The sequence below is a fragment of the Artibeus jamaicensis genome, unplaced genomic scaffold (genome assembly GCF_021234435.1).
Source record: "Artibeus jamaicensis isolate MK-2021 breed Jamaican fruit bat unplaced genomic scaffold, CSHL_Jam_final contig_923, whole genome shotgun sequence".
Taxonomy (NCBI): domain Eukaryota; kingdom Metazoa; phylum Chordata; class Mammalia; order Chiroptera; family Phyllostomidae; genus Artibeus; species Artibeus jamaicensis.
The window spans coordinates 8,310,441-8,324,234 of NW_026522014.1; the positions used below are offsets into that span (position 1 = coordinate 8,310,441).

Here is a 13,794-nt window from a genome sequence, read left to right on the forward strand (position 1 = left end):
AGCCACGAGTGGAAAACTTATTTGAACAAATAATAAGAGAGAATTTCTCCAATCTGGCAAAGGAAATACACTTCCAGGAAATCCAGGAAGCTCAGAGAGACCCAAAGAAGTTGGACCCAAGAAGGAACACACCAAGGCACATCATCATTACATTAGCCAAGATTAAAATAAAGGAGAGAATCCTAGAAGCAGCAAGAGATAAAGGGACAGTCACCTACAAAGGAGTTTCCATTGGACTGTCAGATGATTTCTCAAAAGAGACCTTATAGGCAAGAAGGGGCTGGAAAGAAGTATTCCAAGCCATGAAATCCAAAGACCTACAACCAAGATTGCTCTATCCAGCAAAGCTTTCATTTAGAATGGAAGGGCAGATAAAGTGCTTCTCAAATAAGATCAAGTTCAAGGAGGTCATCATCACCAAGCCTTATTATGTGAAATGTTAAAGGGACTTACCTAAGCAAAAGAAGATAAAAAAGATGAACAGTGAAAGGACAGCAAACTCACAGTTACTAAGAACCACACCTAAAACAAAAGCAAACTAAGAGGACAGCTAGATCAGGAGTGGAATCATAGAAATGAAGATCACATGGAGGGTTAGCAACAGGGGAGTGGGAGGAGGAGAATGGGGGAGAAGATACAGAAAACAAGTAGCATAGACAGTAGGTAGAAAATAGATAGGGGGGAGGGCAAGAATAGTATGGGAAATATAGAAGCTAAAGAACTTGAGACACGTGTTCATGAACTAAAGGGGGAAATGGTGGGGGAGGGGTGTGAAGGGTGGAGGGGAATGAAGGGGGGGGTGGAATAGAACAACTGTAATGGCACAATCAATAATAAAAAAAAGAAAATACCTACAGCCCTGACTGGTGTAGCTCAGTGGATTGAGCACGGGCCTGTGAACCAAAGGATCACAGTTCAATTCCCAGTCAGGGCACATGCCTGGGTTGCAGACCAGTTCCCAGCAGGGGACACACAAGAGGCAACCATACATTGATATTTCTCTGCGTCTCTTCTTCCCTTCCCCTCTAAAGATAAATAAAATCTTTATAAAAACAAACCTACAGACTATACTCACAATTGGGATACCCAAAATAAATGTATAGAATATTATGGGATCACTTTAACATGTAGAAATAATTCAAAGAATAAAGTAGGACAAAAGAAGTTTAAGAACTTCACCAGGCAATATCCTTTAGAAAAGAAAAGCCAGCACCAGAGAGAATCAATGGTGTTTTCCACATCAAAAGAGGCTAAAACAGGTGTCTTCTTTTTTGTTCAACCATGTGATCTATGTTAACACTAGTTCATAATTTTGTCTACCATTGACCTTTCTTCTTCCAACACCAAGCTTACAAAGGCCTTAGACAATACTTTTCCCCTTAAAGGTGAATCCAATTGATTATTACTATTTCAAAGTAGCTGCTTCAAGCAATTTTTTAGGTCCACAGCCTTAAAGAAGTGTCTGATCTTTGACTACTCTCTCGACTTGAGCATCATTTTCACTATAAAATTGTGTGCATTCTTAGAATTGGTTCTCATCTTCTATTAAAAAATTGTTTTTTCCCAGAAATGTATGATTTCCTATCTTCTCATCAGATTAAATGATCTTATCAAGTGTGATCTTTTAAAATTTCATCAATTTCCATTCTAGTCTTCAAAATGCTCTACTGGTAGACTAAAGATAAAAAACCTAAACCTCTTTGAAATAATACTTAAATAATTAAGTTTTCTTCTTTGAATATATAAACAGAGCATTTGTGTGTTATTTCATTAAAAATACTTACACTGTCTTTAAAGGAAAAATAATATTTCCAACTCTAAAATATCCAATATAAATTTTCAGGCCAAGTGGTAGGCAATGATTGGCAGAGTTACAGGACAAGATGCAGAAGGAACAAGTAGAGAAGAATGTAGACAAGATAAGCCAGCTCATCAGCCTTTATCACAGTTCTCAAATTGCAGTAAAATCTTCATTTACCAAGTCACTTGATTTTGTCCAAGCCAGCAAAGCAAGGAAAATGTTATGGAACTATCAGTACAAATATTCAAGAATGATTAGGTTATGGTTCTCATAATCATAACCAAAGAGAAATTATCTTTGGTCCCTTTTAATTTAGATTCAGTTGAGTAGATTTAGTAATCAGCATGAATTATTTTAGCTACTGTTTAGTTTTCTCTGTATCCGACATGTTTCCCGCACAGGGTGTTTTACTGTACATAATCTATTCAAACCTTTAGTTGGGCATCAATGCAGCACTAAGCAATATCTTGGCCATTTGGTTAAGTTACTGTTTTAGAACAACAAAGCTGTATAGTTTACAAGCTTCACTGGTTTACTGGTTTAGGAGAGCAGTTCTCAAACTTTTGGGTCTTTAAGTCTATTCTATAAAGGGAACAAAATACTATGTTTTGACAGATCCCGCCTCAGGTTTATTTGAGTGATAGCCCAGGAGGACACCAGCTTCCTGCGGCCAGCAGCCCTGGGGGCACACCAGTCCTTCTGTCCTCACATTGGTACACAGAGGTCTCTATTGTGGAGCTTTGGTGGGGGCCTGAGCACCTTTTGGAGCTGGAGTTGGAGTTGCACCCACAGCCTGGGGCTGGGTTTGAGCCTTGGCCTGGGACACTGGTGGGCAGAGCCTGACAACCTTGGTGATGGACACATAAGCATTTTTCCCAAGCTTGGGGGTAGCTATGTTGGCGAGTTGACTGAGCTTGCAGCTGCCACCCTTAAGAATCTTGGGCTTGACATTCTTGGGCTTTACCAAGGTGTTGATAGCCCCAGCATGTACACACATGGCCTTGGTATTGTTGGCCAGCATCTTCTATTGGCCTTTTTTGTGCTTTTGGAAAAATGTATATTTTACAGAAATTTGGGGTCCACTCCCTTAAGAGATTTTTATCTTCATGATCAGGGTTTCCTGATGTTGTTCTGATCCATTTTCAGGACTGGTTTTGCATGGTATGATTCTTGAGTTTGGTTGTATCTACACCGAAGACCAAGAAAAGGACAATTTTCTCTTTAATGTGGGCATCTCTCTAGATATTGACCAAATTAGAAACGAAAGGGTAATGTTGAAAATAGTTATTTATTCATTTAATCACTTTAAGCAAAATAATAAACTCTGTATACTGATATTAATAACTCCTTATATAGTAACATAACATATTTGGAACATGCAGTGAGAAGAATGTTATTGTTTTATTTTTTTGCAAATGCTTTTAATGCCTGGCTTAATAGAAGAGAGCTGGATTCTTTTATCTGGGTTCTGCACTCAATAGGACATGATATATATCATTTGGCTTCTGCAAAACTCCACTCATAGGAGAATAATAGTACAAAAAGTAAATAGCTTCTTAGTATTATTATAACCTCAAAGACCTCTTAAAAGGCTGTTGAGGTTGCCCAGGGATTTCTCTAACACACATTAAAAACTTCTGCTCTAGGATGATAAGGATAAAACACAGGCTTTTCTCAAAGGTGAACAAGGTATGATGTCTCATAAGCAACCTCAATAAAAGTAATAGATGTGCCCCAACTGTGCCCCCCAATCTCACTCTTTATATCATTTATTGTTAACAAGTACAGAAGTATGGAAAGAAGAAAATAATTTCCAATATACATTATTAAAAGGAAAAATGTTTTTGTAAGATTTTGGAGATATCTCTAATATATTTAACTTTAATAAATTAATTTATTAAATGAATATAAATATCCTATTGCTAGCAGGAAATAGATACTTGATTTCTCATGTCATAAAGTAGAAGACACATAAATGGTTTATAGAAACATTAAAAAGTTACGAGATATTTTCAAAATAGTTGAAACTAGCTTTTTGTGTTAATAGTGTTATTTCAGAATAATTCATAAAGGAAGATCCATTTTGAAGTGATACAATTATTTGATTTAAATTTTATACTAATCCACTTTTTCTAATTTAAAAACTAATTTAGGGAAACAGGACTGATGACTTTTAGTCAGTCGTCCCAGTTCCACTCTTCAGAGCACCCTTTGGCTAGAGTAATAAAAGTTAATAAAGGCTGGCTTTACTTAAGTAAGAAGCAGGTCAGAAGCACTGACAGAGGTTTCTAGCTTTTCTTAACATGAAGAAAGAAGGAGTCAGTTAATAAATGTGATTGTTTGTACATAAGAAGTGCAGTCCTTAACAGAGTGGCACAAGAATCCTCTCCAACTGAGTCTCATTTTACGTAGAAGAATATGGAGTTCAATGATAGAGAAATATATGTGATATCACGTACAAATTAAAAAAAAACATTTAAAATATTTTCCAAGTATGTCTTAATATTCCAAACCATCAAAGGCTAAAAACACAGTTAGGAGCGCATAAATGTGGCAGGTCTCAGAAAACAATTTATTGCCCTAATATTGATTAGTCTCAATTTATAGCAAGGTTCCCTTGCCTCTTTTTTCTTAAGGTATCTCTAAACCCTTTTATTATGAAATTACTATTCATTCGTAGTAGGATTATTTGGTATTTTTGCCACTATATGACTTTTTACATTTTAATTATTTAATAGTGATTATTTATTTGTGGGGCCGGCAATTCTAACAGAGCAGAAACTATTTTTATTTATATCTGAAATGCAATAATCTAAAAAAGTGATTGATGTGGAATTGATTATCAACACGATCAGGAGATGAAATGATGGCTCACAGCCTCTGCAAGAGGGTCTTTGCTGTCTTGTCTCTCTCATACTCTGACAACAAGCAGATACTTGTTCTCAGCGAGCCACTCTCCATTTTCAGGCTCTTTATTTTTCCTATTTAAAACTACATGGTAAACTACCTGGTTTCTAAGTTTTTCTCTAGATCCAACATTTTGGTTTTAATATTTATTTTGTTGCCAATCAGATGCACTAGTACTGTATTTGTTATAGTAGGTCTTCAAAAGTGATGCTTTTTGCCCTTATGTGATTTTTTTCAACTTGGCAATATTTACCATTATGAAAAAAAGTAACATGGTGGCAAAAATACAAAATAATCCGACTACAAATAAGTAGTGATTTAAAAGATAATTAGGACCACAACTTCCCATTTTGTTTAATGGCTTCATCACTGTCACTTGCTGGTCATTTTTTTTCAGGTACCATAAAAACTAAAATCCTTAACACTTTGGATTAACCAGCAATCTCATTTAGTGACACTGTACTCATGTCCCTTCCTGTCACAGGCTGCTTTGGGTGGCACTCTACATATTCTAAAGCTATTTACCAAGATGATTACATTCTAAATGTTTCTCCTGCTTCTAAAGCATTGAAATAATTCCACAGTTTCAAAAAATCAATTCGATGAGTATTTTATAATAGGACTTCTTTAAAATGGGCACTATTCAATACGAAAAAGGATAGGTATTCATAAAATAAAGTGGGGAAATTGCTTATAATGAAGGTAATCATGTGGCCTGGCATTCATTCCTTTTAAAAGCAAAACTTTGGGTTTTGTGTAAAGGAAATGGATAAGACATGCTTGGAGAAAACATGATATTTAAAAACACATGGTATTTCCACTATTTCAGAAACTTTCTCCTAGGATGTTTACTGATGTTTTTTCAGGAAACTATCTCTAAAAAACAGCAGGGAGTCGTGGTTAATAACTCGGGTCGTGTGAAACCACACAGCCTCAGTTCCAGTCTCCACTCTGCCTTTCTGGGCCTGTCTTTGGGTTAATTACTTAATTCTTCCTTACTTTGGTTTCTCTGTATTTAAAGTAGGGTTAATAATAGTACCTATATCACAGTCCTGCTGTAAAAATTAATGTTAATTGTAAAGGGCTTATAAAAGTTCTAGGCATATGGTTAACTCATTCTGAGTGCTTGGTTAACAAATAAATATGATAATAATGGCTTTCTATGTATACCTGGATATAGCAGGAAAAATTCACCCTATAACAAAACTAAACACATTGCATAAAATAGAGTTTATGATGGCCAACTGGCTAAATGGGGAAAGCCACACAGACAAAAATAGTGACTAAAAAGGACTATGGAGAAAACAAACCATGTCCACGTGCCATATACAGCTAATAGTCCAAATGGGTAAGCAGAATCGTCTAACTTTCTGTGATATGCACAAGCAGCAGTACATGTCCGCAGCTTGTTTTAAGGCATGCAATTTTAAAGTGCTCCAAAACTATCTATAGGATTTTTTGTAAAAAAAAATAATAAATGCCTGGCTGGTGTAGCTCAGTGGATTGAGCGTGGCCCTGCGAACCACAGGATCGAGGTTCGATTCCAAGTCAGGGTACATGCCTGGGTTGCAGGCCAGTTCCCTGCAGGCTATTTCCCAGCAGGGGAAGCACTAGAGGCAGACATAAATTGATGTTTCTCTCCCTCTCTCCTTCCCTTCCCCTCTACAGATAGATAAATAAAATCTTTAAAAAAAAGTAAAATAAATAAATAAATAAGTGAACTGTTCTGTGTTTCAAATGAAATATCAAATGTAATGTTGGACATGTTTCCTATCATGGAAATGCTTTGTCTTATATTTCACACCTGGATAAAAAATAAAGAAGCACTTTCATGTGTGGAACACTAAGAACTTCAGGTTTGCATGGATGCAGGATAATTTCATAACAAAGTACAGAATGACAAGCTTGGACAGTTTGCCACCAACTATAATTACTTCTAAAAGAACACATGAAAAGAACATTTTGATAAAGACAATTTTATAGGAGAGACTAAAACAAAGTATTTGAAAAGAAAATGAGGGGGGAAATGATACTGAACTGAGAGGCATAATCATGAGTTCTATAAGCAAGTTTGGTAAAAAATAAATCCAAAAGAGTGAAGATAAATTGTAGGAAGTCTGAGGCAAAAAGAGGTTTCAGATTTTGAAAGAAAGAGAGAAAGAAGGGTTAAAAGGACATTAAGATATCAAAGCTTACTGTGTATAGCAGGGAGAATTTGGAGGAGAAAGAATGTCACATAGATAAATATATATGTGCAATTAAAAAGGCTTGATTGATAAAGACAAGAAGATATGCTCAAATATTCATGTATTTATTTTAAAATTATTTTACTTTATTTTTTAATTACAGTTAACACACAGAATTAAATTACTTTCAACTGTACACCCCAGTGATTAGACATTATATACTAAGTGATCATCCTGATAAATCTTGTACCCTTCTGACACCATACATAGTTACTAGAATATTATTAATTATACTCCTTATGTGTACGTTACATCCCATGACTATTCAATAACTACCAGTATGTAGTTTTAAATCCCTTTACCTTTTCCATTCACCTCTCCAGCCCCCTCCCCTCTGGCAATCATCAAAATGTTCTCTGTATCTATGAGTCTGTTTCTGCTCTGCTTGTACATTTATTTTGATTTTTAGATTCAGTTGTTGGTAAATATGTATTTGTTTCCATTTTAGTATGCGTATCTTTTCTCCTCCTCCTCATTCTTTCCCATCTTTCTTCTCTTTCCCTTCTCCTCCTCCTCCTTAAAGAAGACCCTTTAATATTTCACATAATACTTGTTTGGTGGTGAAGAACTCCTTTAGTTTTTTTAAAAAAAATTGGAGTTCAACAACACAATGATTTTTACATATAGGTTTTAATTATTTTAGAAATATAACAAATAAACCAAAAAAGAAGATTAAAAATAGGATCATTAAAGTGGAAGAAATTTAAGTATTGTTCAATTAAATCTGATTTCAGAGATTAGGGAAATGAGGCTTAGAAAAATGTGACTGCTTGCTTAACGTCACCAATCAGTTAACAGAACTGGAACCTGGATCCAATCACTTGATTCATTGGGTCAATGCTCTTTATAGTACACCTGCCTGACCTATCATGGCCGAAGGCTGATTTTTACCCCCCCTCACCCACTTACCCTGAATACTGTTATTCCCAATAATCCTGAGAAATTGCTAGATTCAAAACAACTGTGAATGTGTATCAATTCCCCCAAATCCTTCATAGTACTTAGTATTAAAATATTTATAAAATGCAAGAAAAATGTTTTTTAAGTATAAATACTTTGTGTTAATTGTTAAATGAGAATTAGCAGAATCACTGAACTTGCTAAATGAGATTCCTGGAAACTAAGAACAGTAAATACGTTGTATCTCAAAATAACGGTAACCCCTCAATTTGCTGTGCATTCATTCATCACATATTTTTTGAGCATTACTACATGCCGGCCACAGGGCTGGGACCCAAGAGTACAGGTATTAACATAGACCTTTTCCTTACCAATAGTGTGCTGGTACCGATTAATAATGAACTCTCAAGGGGAAGTCCTGCCTTGTAACGCTTGCCAATTTCCATGGTATAAATACTCCACCATGATTGATTTTGAGCTACCAGTGTGACATCCTTGAACATGAAGTTGAGGAAAGATGTGCAGTAACACACCATTGTGTAGTGCTTCCAGTGTAATAATCAGCCTTTCCAAGCCAGTATGAACTAGCTCCACGATACCACCAGAACTTTATGGCATCCTCTGTTTCTGAGAGACAGATAATTAACAGGAAAACTAAAAATTGCATAAGATCACATACTATAGTTAAGTGTTGTGAAGGAAGGTGACAGAGTGGTAGCACACTGGGAGAGGATTGCTCATGGTGGAGTGGACAGGGCTTTCTGAGATGATGGCCTAGGCATTAAGGGGTGGAGGTGAGCTGGAGGGAGAGCTTTCCAAGCAGGGGGAAAACAATAACAGGGGAGGCGAGCAGAAAAGAGCACAGTCCAGGAAGCAACCAAATTTTCTGTAGTTAATCACTGATACTACATGCCAATTCTGGTAGATAAGGTAAAATGTTTATTTATTTTTCTTGCTTATTCACCTTCTAATTCAAAGTTCACTGAGGCTAAAACTCAGAGTTTCCTCCCTCTTTTTTTTCCCTCTCAACCTTACTAGCCTTTCCCTACTTTCCTACCCACCTTCTGAGGTTCTATAGAAGTGGCACAACATTCTTAAAGTTCTTAGTGCCCTTCAAACTCCTTTAGTGAGGTGGGACCTGACAATGTATCATAGGAAGGGGCTTTAAGCATTTCAGACTAATCAGAATGGAATATGTACAGAGGAAACCATCCTTTGTAACACTCACCACTCCATAGCATAGTGATCACCAATAATCACACACACACAATGTATATTTTAGTCCTTCTTACCAAAGACCTTTCCCCTCCAGACAGTCAACTGTGTAAGATAGGAAAAGAAGAGGAATAAAACATAAAATTCATTTCTGACACATAGATTTTTAAATTATTTAAAAATTTCATGTCTTTTGAAAATGAATATGATGATATGCTATAAGCAGTCTTTTACTTCTCTGTCCGTGGTTGGACAACAGGAGAAACTGAGAACATAGTAGTAAAAACAGTAGGCTTCATGGTACTGAATATTTCAAAATCCTTTAGATGCCTTGTTTCATATATTTTTAGAAATGCACACATTGGTAATGCTACCTCATATCTTCGGTCTACTAGCCTTTCCTTCTGTACCCAAAGCTTTGTCATATATCCTTTCAGTTTAGAAAATATCCTACTAGTTCTCATTGAGTGAGGCGCCAGGAGCAGCAGATTCCTGTGCAGCTAACGGAAATATAGCACAGATCTGATCGCTGTAAGTCTATAAGAATTCCACAGCAAATAAAGCCCAGATAGTACTGAAATTTTACCACAAGCAAATTGGTAAATTTTAAGATTTTCTGCATTATAGACTTAAATGCCCTTTTAAAAAGGACCTTAAAATCCTGACCAAATGACCCAAACTTTTACTGAAATTCTTTCCATGGCCTCTGCCAGAGTAGCCATGTCCATTTCCACATTTGAATCAATAACAATGGGGAGTTACTTCATCAGTTTGGTACTGAGAAAGACGTTAGAAGCAGACTTTTGGTTTCCAAGAATAAAATTCTTAAAGATACACTTTTTGAAAGAAGAACCATTACTTCAGCTTAAGATGCAATGAGAATTTAAAAAGATTGTCCTCACAGGTCTAGAAAACTGTTGTCAGCCATTAAAGTTGACCTGGAAGATCAGGTTTTTAATCCCATTTAAATCAATCACTGTCAGTTGATTAAGTAAGACACACCTATATTCCCGATGTTATCACATTAGATGAAAGATGACATAAGTAGAGTAATAATTAAGAATATGTTTAATTAAGTGTTCCAGAGAAATCCATGAGAGTAGTAAGTGTTCCAAGTTGGAGCATGGTTATGGAAGGTGTCAGAAGGGGCTCCCCAGTACTGCTCAGTTAGGTCCAAAGGAATATGTACAAGTTCAACAGCTGGTTGCAAAATGGTAGAACCTTCCACAAAAAGAAAATGTACAAAGGCACAGGACAGATAATGTGGCTACCCGAGGACATTTCATATAACTTAGCTGAGTTCATGAGCAAAAGGGTGGCAGGAATGAAGGATGGAGAAATAAAGAGACTAGTGCAGGAAAACATTTATCCCATGCATTTAGAAAATCAGAATATGAACTATGACAATATGGTCAAAATGCTAGTGTTGTATTATTGAATTTGAACCCAAAGTCAAGATTCATCACTTCATACTGATATAAATACATTATTTATTTTAAATGGGAGAGAATAGACAATATTCTGTGCAGATTTCCAAGTAATTGATGTAATACTGTCCCTCCCAAGGAGTTACAGCACTAACCCCACCCCAAACTCTCAAAGCCATGGAAATAAGGGAAAGTCTGGGGAATTGTTACAGCCAAGAGAAGCCTAAGAAATTCTGTGACAGAAAAGGGACACTAGGTTTAAAATCAAGAAAATCTAAATAAAATATGGGCTTTTGTTAATAATAATGATCTATCAATATTGGTTGATTGCTTGTGATAAATGTATCATACAAGTGTATGTTACTAAGGAGGGCGGTGAGAAAGAAGACTGTAAGTGTATGGGGATTCTCTGTATCCTATTTTTTACTCCTTTGCCTTATTACATCATAAAATTTTTCTCAATTTCACTCAGTATTTCATATAAAAATATCTGCCTTCCAACGAGGCTGCTCAAAAGCTGAAAATATTCTGCTTTTAAACTTCACCTTTAGAAAAGCTAGTAAAATTCTATCAGTGCAGTGTCCTCCCTATCTCCATAGTAAGCAATAAATTTGTCTTTCTTGGACAATGGTTTATATCACAGTTTCTTCAGGAAGTCTATAATCAACATTATGGAAGACTCATGTAAACACAATAAATTTGACCCATATGTTTTTTGGTATAGGAGTATGTAATATATTTTGGTAAATTGGCATATACATTCCCACGCTGAATACTTTCTGCTATTCTAATTAGTATTGTGTCATTAGAGTTTCTAATCACACAAACCAGTCTGGGTTCTTTCCCGAAATGAAATATAAAACTATATACCTTTGTTCCCAGGCCACTATACCCCTGACATTATGCAAATAAGAACAAAAAAACACAACGGTTTTATGGGTTACATGCCTACCATGAAAGACAATCATGACAGTTAAATTATAGTGGCCATTAAGTACTCTATTATTTTATTCTTAAAAATGATATAGTATATTTGTGAGGGAATACAAAAATAACAAAGAGTAAGGAACAGAAGGCAAAAAGAGGACATTTTAAATTGCTTTCATTCAGAAGTAAAAATGGGAATATCACAACTAATTATTAAATCAAATCAATTTAAATCAGCACTAGATTGTAGTAACTGCTTAGTAATTCGATAGCCTAGCCAAGCAGCCATTACCTAATGATGACAGCTATTTACCCAGATGGAAAGTCACAGGAGATTGGAACTACTGCCACACCACACAGCATTAATCAGAGTAGCCATCAGTAATGGCCCCTTCAGCGTAGCAAATCAGTCATGATTAGTAGGGGTGGTTCAAGTTCAAAGAGTTGAGAAATTAAACAGCAGTCCTCTTGGTCCCAGGACCAGGACTCTGCTGTTCACCAATCTGTTTGCCTGAATTTTATGAGCTGGTTAGACTATGGTTCATAGGCTGCAAAAGCCTGTGTGGGCTAGTAGCCTTGTCCTACTCAGCTAATGCAAAATGCCTTCCCCAAATGTAAAATATATCACTCATCTCTGTCCCCTCAGCCTTTAACCCAACCCTGACCCTCAAATCATCCCAAGCCACGAGCCTTTTACGAATCTTAGTCATTCCCAAACATTATTCCAACTATGAAATAAAGCATTTCTTATCTCAACTCTTCTTGAGTACATCTCTGAGACTAGAAATAAACTGCTACACATATTAAAATAGTATAGAAATAAAATTGTATTCTAATAACTTATTTTCAAGTTCATGACAAACTGTTTCTGTCGGAAAATATTCTTTAATCAAAATGGTTAAGCAAAGTGACTTGCCATACTAGCTACATTTAAAGTGCTCAATAGCCACATACAGATGGTGACTATTGTATTGGAAAGCACAGATATAAAACATTTTTATTATGCTAGAAAATTCTATTGAACATTGCTGCTTTGCAATGTTTAAAGGTATAAAAGATAGAATAAAAAGATAAGCAAACAATAATATATCATCAAAAATTACTAGATTTTGGTTCATTGATTCTTAAGAATTCCACAGGTAATTTGTTGCAGGGCCCCTCCCCCTACCATGGATGCCAAAATCCAAAGATGCTCTAGCCTCTTATATAAAATCATATAGCATTTTCCCATAACTTACCCTCATCCTTCCATCTACTTTAAGTCATTTCTAGATTACTTACAATACCTAATACCCAATGCAAATGCTATGTAAATACTTGCTATGCTATATTTTTATAAAGTAATTTTTTAAATTGAGCTGTTGATTTCTATATTATTTAGTTTCAGGAGTTTTGTATACGTTCTAGATACAAGTCCTTTAGCAGATCTGTTTTGAAAGTATTTTCTTCTAATCTGTGGCTTGTTTTTTCAATTTATTAATAGTCACTTTCAAAAAACAAGATTTAAATTACAATCAATTTTTATTTATCTACTTTGTTCTTTGTGGGGGCGACTTCTCTCTCGAGTCCCCCTGGTGCCATGGACACATGTGAATGAATAATGACTGAGACATGCTGGATCTGTTTAGGGGAGGAAGAGTGGGCCGTGGCCAGTTTCTCAGGGGAGACAAAGGCCAGCAGTGGCGAGTTTCTCTGAGGAGAAAAAGACCCCAAGCGCCCTATTCCATAGCCTTTTATTGGGTTGTAATACATAGGAATATAGGGAGGCAAGGATCAAACAGTAGACAACATTTCAAAGAGATCTGAGGGCTTCAGAGTCTCAATGGGTGTCTGTCAGGAAGAGAGTTGCAGAAACTTTGGGAGACATACTCATTTCCTCTCGGACCCTTATCATATGAAGGAAAGCATTCTCAGCAGAGCAGATTTCACAGGTTTATCAGCAAGTCTTTGTGATGCCAGATTTTCCCCCAGGACACGCTCTAGTAAGGCAAGGAGCTGCACCTCTTCCCATCAGGTATTCAGGCTTAAGGGGATTAGAGCCAGGAAGCACTTCTCCTAGAGAACATGGGGACTTGGGCTTTGACAAAGCCGGGGGGCAAGAGTCCATTGCTCTTTGTTGCAGCCCCCCCCCCCCCCGCCCAGTCCTTCCATGAAGGCCTCCCAAGTGATTGAGTCTGGCTTAGGTTGCCCCCCGCTGTGAGGGGTCTTACCCGTCATTGACTTCCGACCAAGCTCTGGGGGCAGGGAGAGGAAGTGAGGCAACGTTTGCTACCAGAGACAGGCTTTGTCCCCCGAGACTTGCATTCCAAAGGTCATCTCTCGCCCTTAGCCACAAGGGATAGAGATACAATTCCTAAAATCAGGTAGAGCA

General features: G+C 36.6%; 1 protein-coding gene across 1 annotated transcript; it reads right to left on the reverse strand.

The window, feature by feature from the left end:
- Positions 1–2,528: 2,528 nt before the first annotated feature.
- Positions 2,529–2,822, reverse strand: LOC119055332 (60S ribosomal protein L29-like). The gene has a single exon (XM_037153522.2). It carries the CDS (start codon positions 2,820–2,822, stop codon positions 2,529–2,531), a length of 294 nt encoding a protein of 97 aa, XP_037009417.2.
- Between the last annotated feature and the right edge of the window lie 10,972 nt (positions 2,823–13,794).